General features: G+C 42.3%; 1 protein-coding gene across 7 annotated transcripts in view; it reads right to left on the bottom strand.

Annotated features, from left to right (window-relative positions):
• bahcc1b (BAH domain and coiled-coil containing 1b) overlaps positions 1–12,312 on the bottom strand; it is a 76,244-nt gene that overhangs the window by 31,777 nt on the left and 32,155 nt on the right. For all 7 annotated transcript variants that reach the window (XM_060857365.1, XM_060857381.1, XM_060857373.1 and 4 more), the window contains exons 3-5: positions 10,637–10,813; positions 2,477–2,599; positions 292–2,325 (exon numbers count right to left, since the gene is read on the bottom strand). In XM_060857365.1, coding sequence (XP_060713348.1) covers positions 292–2,325; positions 2,477–2,599; positions 10,637–10,813 — 2,334 coding nt within the window. The remainder of the gene's footprint in view (positions 1–291; positions 2,326–2,476; positions 2,600–10,636; positions 10,814–12,312) is intronic.

The raw sequence follows: 12,312 nt of genomic DNA, 5'->3' as shown, positions 1-12,312 counted from the left end.
CAAACTGGCACTAAAATGACTAAAACACCCAATCTGGCATGTTAAACTTCTGAAATGTCAGGACCAATTTGCACGTATCTGATTACGTGATTTAACAACCAAAAATGACTAATTGGAGAGCGTTCCTGTAATCACACATTTAGATATTCACATGTGTGGTTTCCAAACGTTTGCAGCTATCACTGCTAAACTGGAAAATGATGCCTGTCTTGTTATCTCAAATGGACACACATACGCATAGCACACAGACTCACATGCACACACACTCTGAGCCTCCTGCTGGTGGCTTACCCTTCATGCTGGGCAGCACTCTGCCGTGGCGGCTGTGGGTGGCAGGCCTGTCTGGTGGGCGGCACAGAGGCTCTCTCTGCCTGGCGACTGCCACAGCAATACCCACAGGGGGCTGTCTCACTTCCCCCTCCCCCTCACCGGAATCACGGCCTGCCCTCTCCGTGCGCTCACTCTCCCCTGAGGAAGAGGCCCTCCTTGAAGGCAAAGTTTGCTTGCCCTCCCGATAGGCACAGCTTGCACCCCCTCGATTTTTCTCACTTCTGTCATTCTTGTCTCCATTCACTGTTCCTTGCTTCAGGCTACCCAGGCCCCCAAATGGGCTCTTCTGGGAGAGCAGGTGAGGCTGCTGGTTGCTGTACTTCATCAGGCTTTTCATGGCACTGTTCTCTGGATCATGAGAGCCTACTGAGGGCTTCTGGTGTGCAGGGAAATGAGGATGTAGATCCTGGTCCCCTGTACCAAAATGGTCACATGCTTTGTGTCGCTCATTGTCTTGTTGAGACTGCTGCCCTTGCACTTCCCAAGAAGAACCTGCCTGATGCCCATTGTTCACTTGTGCTGTAACATCCACATCTTGTTTTCTTCGGTCTCGAAAAATGCTGCTTGGACCCAGATCTGGATCCTGACCTTGAATTCCAGTCTTGCTGTTTGGCTGATGATGGTGTACCCTAGCAATCCTCTGGCTTTCCCGCAGGAGTGCACACCCATTTTCATTATTGGGCTTGCTTTCCGATGGAATTCTATGTGGGGAATGTAAGTGTGAACAGTCCCGGAAAGGTGGAGTGCTGGCATAAGAGCTGCTTTTAGCCTGGCAGCCATCTTTGGCTCCCTGGGGCAAGGAGGGTTGATACGCATCTGTCTCTGAAGAATTCTCAGCAGCCTCTGAGCTATAGGAGTGGTTTGGGAGATTGGAATGTCGCTGGTGACCATGACCATGTTGTGCCTGCTGTGGTAAATGTGAATGGGAGCCTAGAGACCAGTCTTGACCCTTGTCTCCCTTACTGTAGACATCCTGCTGCTGTTGATGTGAAGACTTTTTATGACAGCTACCAGGAGTTGGAAGGGGAGGTGCAGGAGGAGGAGCTATTCTGCCTCCATTACTACTCTTTTCTGAAGCTCTGGCCTTACCCATTTCCTCTCCTCCAACTTCATCAACCATCCCTTTTAGACCCTGACATGGTGGGTTACCTAGCTGAAATGGCCCACTGCTCTTATCACCCAGAGGTCCCACAGAGGGCACAAATGTAGGGCCTATGACTTTGCGATCCCTGCCTGCTCCAGGAGCTAAACTTTTATCCTGAGCAGAAGACATGGTTAGTGGGGCAGGGGGGCAATATAGGTCTGGATGTGGATGATGGGGGTGGTGATGGTGGGGGTGAATTGGGTGCGGCCAGGATCCTCCAACAGCTGAGCCCAGGCTAAGGGGAGGAGGCATAGCATATGGTACTGTATGGGTATGGCCTAGCATTGCACTATGGCGAAGGCATTCTGATGAAGGCTCACTGATTCGCATCTCACCACTCACCTCTTTGCAACAGATATTACCTCCACCTCCTTTTGGACCCGTTCCTAAACTCAAGGCCCCTGGCCCAACACAACTAGGGAGGGCGGAACCCCTGACTGCTGTCCCTGTATGAGGGCCATTATGGGTCTTGGAAGAAAGCAGGCAGGTGCTCAGGTGTTTTGGGTCATCTTTGTGTCTGGGGTTTTCTTCTGGCCCTAAAGGGTGGAGCTGAGAATGATGGTGAGAATGGAGGTGTTGGTGATGGTGAGGAGCTGGTGAAGGTGGGTCATGGTGCTGACGGTCTTTTACCTCATGTTTGTTTTTCTCCTTGTCTTTTCCTGCAACTGTTATAATCCGCTCTCCTATATCTAACTCTTTAGAGCTTTTCTGGGTGAGCCCACCTCCCCCAGGGTCCCGTTCCCGACTACAAGAGCCCAAAGGGTGGCTAGGCACAGTCCGAGTCAGTGAGGGTAAGTTGTGATTAGTGGAGAGAAGGTGGTGTTGTGATGAGAGGCTTCTGATATAGAAATCTGGGAGAGAAAAATACATTGAGAGAATTAGACAACGAGAGACACCATAAAAAAACTTAGGATTATGCTTTTAAGATTTTAAATTATGAACTGACCATATGCTTGTATTAGTGTTAATTGTGGTAAGACAGATGAAATGAGCTTCACACACCTTTTGAAGTGTTGTAGAATCGGTGCTGTCCATAGAGAACACTACTGTTTCCATGGTGATCTAAGGGGCTCATGGGTAGAAAGGTGGGGGCCAGACTTCCAGAAAAGCGGGAATACCCTGGGGCTACCAAGAGAGAAACCGAGAAATAGAGAGAAAGTGAGAGAGAGAATTGTCAGGAGAGACAAACTAAACCTAAGAGTGACACACTTGGCCTTTTGCTGTGCTGTTGCTGCAGCAGAATGAAGGTCCATGAAGCCCTAGAGCAGGACAGAACCTTTCAAACAGCCCTGATGGGAACATGCAGATTCTGGGTTTCACTTGGCATTCATACGTAAGCCATAAAGTATACATGAGCTGCTCCTGATCATCTCTTATTGTAAATAAGACATTTCTTTTGAAATTTATATGCACAGTGTTTTGATTTCAGCTTCTGTTGCCTTTTTGTTGCAGCTGCTGTGTAACGGGATCAAGGACAGCAGCTAAGCAGTTTGACAGTTCATGTTAAGAAAAGAACAATTATTAATGATATAGTGAGTGTTGCTGTTATTTTATCTTAACAGATCATGCTTTTGGTGTGAGAACATTTAAAATGCAAATCTCCTCTGCTGATCTACTATGTTTTGTATACAGAACTTTTGCAACCCTTTAACGGCTAAATTGTCAGTTGTTTGCATTCTCACATTTTTTTGGCTTGTTATGGTTTATCTCTTTGTACTCACTCAGTGCATGTTAAACAACCCACACACTCCTATACACAAATAGTCATAGAGTAAAAAAAAAAAACCTTGTCTTTCAAGCAGCTGGTCTGTGCACTTCCCATGGATTCAGAGAAAGGTAAACAGCATTTTGCTATACTCCAAGGTCAGATCTGTATCCTGGGACAGTGGAGGCCGCAGCACAAGACATAGGGAATGTAAGCTGAAAATAAGCAGACAGCTGACTTGCAGACCCTGAGCACAGATCAACGCCAAGGAACCAAAAGCCACACAAAGACTGGCCCAAAGATACAGATCACAACAGGCATTAAATTGGAATGTGATCAGGTTGATTATCTATTTATGTTTCTTATTATATATTATACATAGTTTATAGCTTTCCATGTGTAATGGAAAGCTTTAATATTAATACATGCAAATACATTCCAGAATTTCTGAACATTTCTCTTCACATTTAAAGAGAGAATAGTTCAGATTTTAGCCTCTCTAAGCAACTAAACAGCAGTCTATAAAGCTCATCCTCAACATTCTACACAGTCACTGTCCTCAATATCAGTCAATTTTTAGTCCACATGCATGCACAGTTACATAAAAGCAGCTCTGAACTGAACTAATTTTCATAACTCAAGAATTGTACCTATAATGCTGCATCCATCTTTCATATGAAGCAAAAATGACTCCAACTTTGAAGCAAGAAACCCAGAATAGTTAACCCAGTTAACCCAGAATAAGAGAAAGATGAAATACACACAAGCTTAATGTGTATACAGGGTTCAGGCAATCACAAAGGAACATACATGCTTTTCTCCCAGAGAACTGTTTGTTTGTGTGTGTGTGTGTGTGTGTGTGTGTGTGTGTGTGTGTGTGTGTGTGTGTGTGTGTGTGTGGTTGGGGCACAGGGTTTAGATGGGGGGTAAGCATTAAGAGAAAATGAGAGGGTGTAAAACATGCTGTAGAACAAGAAGTGGTCATGTATGCGAGGAAGCTGGAGTGAGATAGTGTCTGAGAGGGAAAAGTCTGTGTGTGTGTATGTGTGTGTGTGTGTGTGTGCGTGCACAAAACAGAGAGTGAGAGAGATTCCCCTCTGCCTCTCTGCCTCTCCTACTAATTGACAGCCAAGGAGCGTTTTGCTGACAGTGACATCACAGGGGAGTCCAGATGGTTAATACGAGGCCTTCTGGCTGCACCTGTTTCCTACTGCCACTGAATTTCAATTTCCACCATCCAGAGTAGGATGACAGCAGCATAGTCAATTGTAAACAGGTGCGTGTCTGCATAGGTGTGCTTGTGTGTGTTTAAAGAGGCAGAATTTGTGTGCCTACAAAGGAGACGAAGTATCAAGCCTAAAGAGTACATGCATTCCAATATACTGTAGTGCCTTCCGTTTAAGACATTTAAAAAGGAGGAGCGGAAACCCTCATCATTTCTCCTTTCCACCAATTAATTTAAATGCTAACAATTAGATGTGAGCTCCGTGGCAGTCCAAAAGCAATCAGCCTCTAATGATGTGCAATAAAACCCAGTGAGCCTCCACCAGACCGCTACAGTCTATTACAGAGCAGAGAGGAGCCCACTCCATACGAAGCCCTCAGAGACCACACACACACATTCTGTCTGTCTGTCTATCGGTCGCTCTCTCTCTCTCTCTCTCTCTCTCTCTCTCTCTCTCTCTCTTTCTCTCACACACACACACACACACGCACACACACAAGTGCAACACAGATGACAGGAAGAAAATGCAAGCCACATAGTTAGTAGAAGGAAAATCTGCAATCCATTCAGTTATTTAAATAATAGAATAATATCTACAATAAGCAGACCATACATCTTTTTACCGACTTAAGAGCAAAATGAAGCATAGGTTTCAGAAGGACTGACTGCTGGGTGTGATGAGTAAAGTTGAACAGACAAAAGAGACAGAGACCATCCATATCACCACCAGGAGACATACAAACCCATCTACATGTTTTATAGTGGACATTTCACCTTTACTGTGAAAAAAGAACAAATGACTGCCATTTTCCTTTCTCCATCCACTGTTTAACTGTCTCCTACTTGTCTGATGGTTCTCTCATGGGAGTGTTGTGTGCTTCAGTATTACATACTGCTCTACTGGTCATACCACACACATACTGTACGGACTCGCACACATTCACACATCATCTATCCATTAAACAATGGTGAATAGTACAAGGACAAAAAGCTATCACATTGTATAAATGGATAATATGTTAAAGCTAGAACAGAAGTCAATTTCAGGTTTTGTTTGCAGTTAAATTTAACACCAGTTATCTAATTGAGAGCCCTTTAAACCTGATGTGCCAAAAATATATAGTTCTGGATGGCTGATAACCCCGTGTTTGTGTATATTTCCAAAGCTATAGAATATATGAATATATGAGAATAAATTCTATGCCCAATAAGATATTTTAATATTTTATGGCATTAGTTCATCAGCTATGGTTATATTGTAAACAGAAAAATACACCAACAGGTCTGATCCCACACCAAAGCTACTGTAGCATAAAATGCTGGCTATGATAGAAAAGTTTCAGGACACACAGTGCATTGCAGCTTCCTGCATATGGGGCTGTGTAACCGCAGACTGGACAGAGTGCCCATGCTGACCCCTGTCCAATGTCCAAAAGCACTCCAATGGGCAATGGTAGAAGGTGGCCTGGTTTGATGAACCATGATTTCTTTTACACATTTAGATTGCCGGGTGCCATATACACCACAGAACACTGCGGTGGTGTACTGACATAGATTTCTTGTTATTTTGCAGTAGCCTATCTCAAAATACATTTACAATGTGTAAGGGATAATTAACAGATGTCTTTGCATGGCCAGGAGCCCAACAAAACAAAACTAGTTGTGGTCTCAAGGGATGAGGGATGACATTACATTCTCTAGTCAATCAGAGAAACATAAATCAACTGTGCTTGTCTCAGAGCTCATAGATGTGGATAAGGACAGTTAGCACTTTTCGCATAAGGCAGCATGAACTGCAGATTAAAACAATTTCACTGTCTGACTTTATGTTTCTTTAAGGAATCATGTGTTAGCCTTCAACCTCAAAGGAAAAAAAACAAACTGCAGACAACGCACGGCATATCATTACATCAGCATAATTTTTCTTTATACACTGAGTACAATATACTGCAATATACTGTATACTATAACAATATAAAACAACAGCAAGTTATGAAGTAGGATGTAACACACTCGTAGAGAAAAGGTAAGATTGAGGCAGGATGGGAGGGGGAGTGGCAGACAGCACAACCTGCCCATTTCACCTTTTAACTGAGAAATAAAGGACTGAGGAAGGCAGACATAAAAGTGTGGCAGAAAGAAGATATAATGAGGAAAACGAAGTAGGTTGGCTAACAGGGTAGGATACGACTACAGCTTGGAAGCAGAGGCTAATCAGAAAATAGTTGAAAGAAACACAGCACTGCATAAATGAACAGCAGTATAGTAGTGAAATTATGTAGTGGAAACAAGGAAACAAAGAAAAATAATGAAAAGAAGATTAAGGAGGGGTAAAGGGTAAATATGAAGAGAAAGAGTAAACATAGGTGAGAAATGTCCCTTAGTGAGAGAAGTAGAGATAAGACGGTGAGAGAATGAGAAATGGTTTGAGAGAGAGAGCAAGAGACAGAACAGAGTAGCAGACCGTTGTTGGCTTAGGGCCAGACATTGGAATTAAGCCAGCTGGCACTGTGCCAATTGGGGCTTCCAGGCTTCAATCCCTAAAAACAATCATTTGGACAGTGCGTGTGTGTTTGTACAAATAGGTGAACATGCGTTTGAGTGAGCCTGCATGTGCTAGGGTGAGCGATTAGCTAACTATTATATTCACATCTATTATGGAATACACAAACTCTCCTTCTCTCACTCACGCTCACTCGAAACGCACACACACACACACACACACACGCTCTGCTCCGTGCCAAGTGTTGCTTCCTCCACCAGCTGGGACATCAAAGTTGATCCCCCTCTGCAGCTCTGAGCCAGTGTGCTCTCTCTCTCTCTCTCTCTCTCTCTCTCTCTCATTCTCTGACTTTTCACATTCTTTCTCAGCTCACTTACACTCACTCTGTTAGCATCACACACACACACACACACACACACACACACACACACACACACACACACACACACACACACACACCATGTAATTCTGTAATTCAGACCCACACAGCTACCATCATTTTAATTTTACTAAAGTGCAACATTAATAGTGTAATAGTGCTCTATGAAACCAAAATGTTCTCACAACAATAACAATTCAATTTTGAAACTGTGGGGAAATGTGGCTAATCCCTGTAAGGAAAAGTGGTCTTTCTTCTCGAAAAACAGGTGTCCTATTCACTCTTAACTCAGACACAAACATACAAGCTCCCACAACAAACACTTTCATGAAAATACTTTAAGAAAAAAAACAAAGTGGCTTGAAAAGAAGCAATATAAACAAGACAATTAAGTAAAGAGGAATTGTATGAACAACATACATGATTTACACTACAACAAATCTAGTGTAAATTTATGAACAGGGCTACGCAATATGAAGATATTATATCAATATTGCAATAGTTTAAAATAAGCTGTTACCCGAGCAGTGTGAGTATCATTTTCATAACAATGACTGACTCCATTACACAGTAAAAGCAGCCATATAGTAGTTTCGTATCACCCTGACTTCCACAATAGTATATCAGTCTCATGGATACTGGAATCAGTGGCATCAGTTTATTGAAGCCAATATTCAGACACTCACAGTTGGTCTGTTTTTATGAGATGATGCAGACATAGCATTCTCTCACACACCTGACCAGGAGAGATAAAGCTTTTGGCAAGACCACCTGCCCCACCGCAAACGGTTCCCAGCCAAAAGCAGAGCTGAGGGGCCAGAAGAGAGAGGAAACCGTCCATGAGCATGTAGACACACACATGTACCCACAAATATACATACACACACATGCACATATGTGCACATGCACACACATACACACACACACAACCACAGCACCGGAAGACAGCTGCTCACCCAACGTTATTCATTTAAAACCGCAAGCACACACAGACTCACAGAAACAAATACACACACACATACCAAAGTGTGTCACTGCTGGTTGTCTAGGTAGGAAGTGTGCCGTTGGAGGTGGGTTTAACCGTAAGGGTCATGACATGCTGGGCCTAGACTGGGGAAATCCCTTAAAACCCACCAAGACCTGTTAGCATTCAGATTATGCTGAACTTTATTACAATACTTAAGCTTGCTAACAGAGTGCCAGCAAACTGTGGCTTTAGTTATCTACAAAAACAAAATGTACAGAAATAAATGTCCAGTTAGTGGTATACCAGTGAAGCCGGAGATCTCTCACAAAGCCATGTTGTGAGGCAATTTATCTCCGTATAAATATTATATTATGTACTACAAGTCATAATCACATATGACTTATGCCATACAGAGTGCATGACTATACATAAGCATCAAACAACATAAAACCAGCAGAGCCATATACACTACACAGACACACTCATTCAGACAGACATATATTTAAACAATAACACTCTAAAGCAGCTCCATCTGTCCCTTTCTCCACAGGGGTTCCTGTGCATCAAATAAAATTCAAATCAGAATTAAAATCAGTCTCTCCCTCTCTACTTGCCTTCCCTCTCTGAACCGTCTTTCTCCTGTTGCCCCCTACCTCCACACACATGCACATACACCGCATGTCCTTGCAGGTCAGGTAGGTCTTTGCATTGTCAGTAGAAATGCAGTTGTCTCTGAGGGGGAGCAGAGCTGGGTAATTGTTTGGCTCATTTCGATGACATGCTCTTTATGCAAATTGTGTGTGTGTGTTGGGGGGGGGTAAATATGCTGCAGACCAGGAGAGAGTAGACATGGAGTGTTACCAGGGGGAAATGGAGCCATCCAATCAACTGCTCCAAGGGTCTAAATGCAATTAAAGCCTGATTCCAGTAATGACCTCTATCAACATAATAGGGGCATCTACATCATTACAGACACATTCTATTATCGTTATTATTACAATTATCATTATTGTTGTTATTATTGTTATTCTGGAGTTACTATTGATTAGTTTGTAGCTCCAGGAGAGCACTGTACTGAACCAGTGCACAAAGAGACTGCATCTCTTGCCATCTCAATACATCATTTCTTTTCTCTTGCCTACATCCAACTATATCATTGTACACCTATACCTGTGTACATCTTTATTCTGTGCCACATTTTCTGTCTGTCTCTCTGCCTGTCTGTCTCGCGCACACACACACACACGCACACGCACACACACGAGCGCACACAGACACACAAAGATTTGTTCAGTCAATGAGTTACAGTAGCTCTGTAGCTCTGGGTGCCAGCAGAAAAGCCCCACTGTGCAGCCTGCCAACAACAATTACTGTTCCTCCCTGCCAGCTGCCAAGAGCTCCAGAGATACAGAACACTTAACCTGCACCATACCACACACACATTTGTGTGTACATCCTTGTTGCTGTGTTCTATGTATAGAAATAGTTCATGGGTGCGAGATTGTGATCAGACAACAAAAACCAGCACACACACACACACGCCAACACACACACATCTGCTGTAAATATTCAAATAAAGATATGACAATACACAGCATTAGCAGGCAACATGTACATAAAGACTCTTCATATTAAGCCATGTCCATATTCACACCTGCTATTCTCAAAGCATTCTACATCATATCACACAAACCAAACGTTTGTTTTAATGACAATATTAATTACTTTTTAATTGTTGTTACAACCAAAATATCTGAATAAAAACTATAAGTGTCATTGGTCTGGTTTCCTTGCTGGTTTCCTTTAATAGCAAATGCTGTTTCTGTAATATAAACCGTTTTAAATCTACAGTTTAAGACAATGTAAAAAGTATGTGAAAAGTTTAGGAAATAATAAGAAATTATTATTTCCCAAATCTCCACAAAATAATATTTTTAAACTGTTTTAAACTCTTCAGGCGGAAAAATGGACATGGACTAAGAGAACAGCATAAGCAAAGAGAAGCAAGACAAATTGTTAATAGCATAATGTTCATTATGCAGCCCTCTTTATACACAAAACCCTGTAAACACACTCCTGATGTTCACAGGGTAAATGACTACAGAGGAACAGTAAGGATGTCTGTAATAGATATTCCGGATTCTGATACTGACTTAACCAGCGATCATATCAAATGCTGCGAGACTGGTTTTGGTTTTGAGATACACAGTTTACACAAGACTCCGTTAAGAGTTACAAGGAAGTGCATGTGTGATGAGCATGTAAACATTACATTCTCACTGCTGTCATACTAAGTATGCAAACCAAACATAAAAAACAAGCTTCTGGTTACATCTTCACAAGGAAAAAATGAGTCAGAGAGAAAGAGACAAAGAAACCTTACCTTCATGTGGGTGTGGGAACCAGATCTGGGAGTGGCCACTGGAGTGAGGTCCACTGCGATAAGGGGGAGAAGAGGGAGAGGAAGGGGGTCCGGAATGGTGGGATGGTGGTGAGCCCAGACTGCTGGCCAGGAAAGTGCCCATGAATGAAGCAGAGGAGTTCGCCATCAGTCCAGTGCCTGCAGGACAGAGACAAGCCGAAACAGGCAGTATAAGACAGTGAGGGAGACTGTTGTGCTATGACACAAGATGCTGAAACTGGCCAGGACAGATTTTATACCTCCTGATTCATGCAGCATACCACAATTCATTGCACTTCATGGGTGTGTCAGTTTTAAGTAATCAGTGGAAAAAGACTTAAGGCAAAATAACAAGAGTCTTTGATAATAATTTATATAGAACTATAAAATGTTTATGATGTTTTTAATTCCTAGGAAACTCACAGAATTGGTCAACGTCTACACACAAACATCTCTACACATTCCTCCCCTTTCAAATAGCTAGTTAGTTGTCAGCACAGTAGCACTCATCACAGACACAAGTGGGATTTTAGTATCATAGGCTGTATGTAATTGTTTCATGTAAATGTGACTTATTACAAAAGCTGGCACAAATTTTCAAAACTATCAAAAGTATATTATGCATCACTAACTTTTGCACTAATAACAAAACATCAATTAACATTAAAATAATATTTTAATAATAAATAAAATAATACAGAATAAACTCAATGTGGTTTATTTGTGCTTAGTTTTATAAATCCAAAATAATTAAAAAAAATAAAGATAGAATCTTGAATTTGAGACAAACTAAAGATAAATCTTCACTTCCAGGCACTTGATTATCAGTCTCACAATGTCAACAGAAAAAAGCAAAAGAAACAGAGTGAGAAGGGGGAAGTGGGAGATGAGAGATCAAGGAGTAAAGGAGAAGGAGCACATGCCAGGAAGATAAAAAAATAGAGCAAGAAACAAGCAAAAGGAAGTGAGAAACAGAAGCAGGGAAGAGAGTGGGTGATGCGATGAGAAAGAGAAGAAAGACAAGCGGGGAGAGTGAATGAAAAAGAATTAGAGCAGGAGTACACAATTCTCTCAGATCAGTGTCTGCTCAAAGTCGCTTAAAGTGCTGGCAGCACGAAGGTGTGTGTGAGAGAAGGGGGATGTCCTCACTGCTGAGCTGTTACAGCAGTAAGTGAGGACATCCCCCTTCTCTCTCACACACCTTCATGCCACCAGCACTTTAATAATAAAATAATCTAATAAAACCATCATATACAGAGTATGGCATTGAATTATATGGCATTAACTATGACAGTCTTTTGTACAGGACACTGATAACCAGGAAAAGGCCAAACAAAAAGAGCAGATGAATTCTATAAGCAAAGAAAAAGAGGAAGGAAGGAAGGGGTGAAAAGACAAAAAAAAAAACAAAGGAAGAGAGAAGAATAAACTGTAAGAACAGAAGAAACTGAGAAAGAAGCAGGCAGAAAGAGAATGATAATGAAGGAATGAAAATGAAGGGATGGAGTGCTCTCCTCCTTTAAGCATTAGGGTCCCAGGGGGCGGCAGCCCCATCGAGAAAAGCAGATTAGCAGTCCAACGGCCAAATGCGGTGGTGTTATCACCCAGTCCAATTCACATCAATTATTAACACTGCTTAGTGCTTACTCCCCCATATG

The sequence above is a fragment of the Tachysurus vachellii genome, chromosome 2, assembly GCF_030014155.1.
Source record: "Tachysurus vachellii isolate PV-2020 chromosome 2, HZAU_Pvac_v1, whole genome shotgun sequence".
In the NCBI taxonomy this organism is placed as follows: Eukaryota; Metazoa; Chordata; class Actinopteri; order Siluriformes; family Bagridae; genus Tachysurus; species Tachysurus vachellii.
Note: the sequence above shows the minus strand (reverse complement) of the source record. Positions and strands in the feature narration are given on the sequence as shown.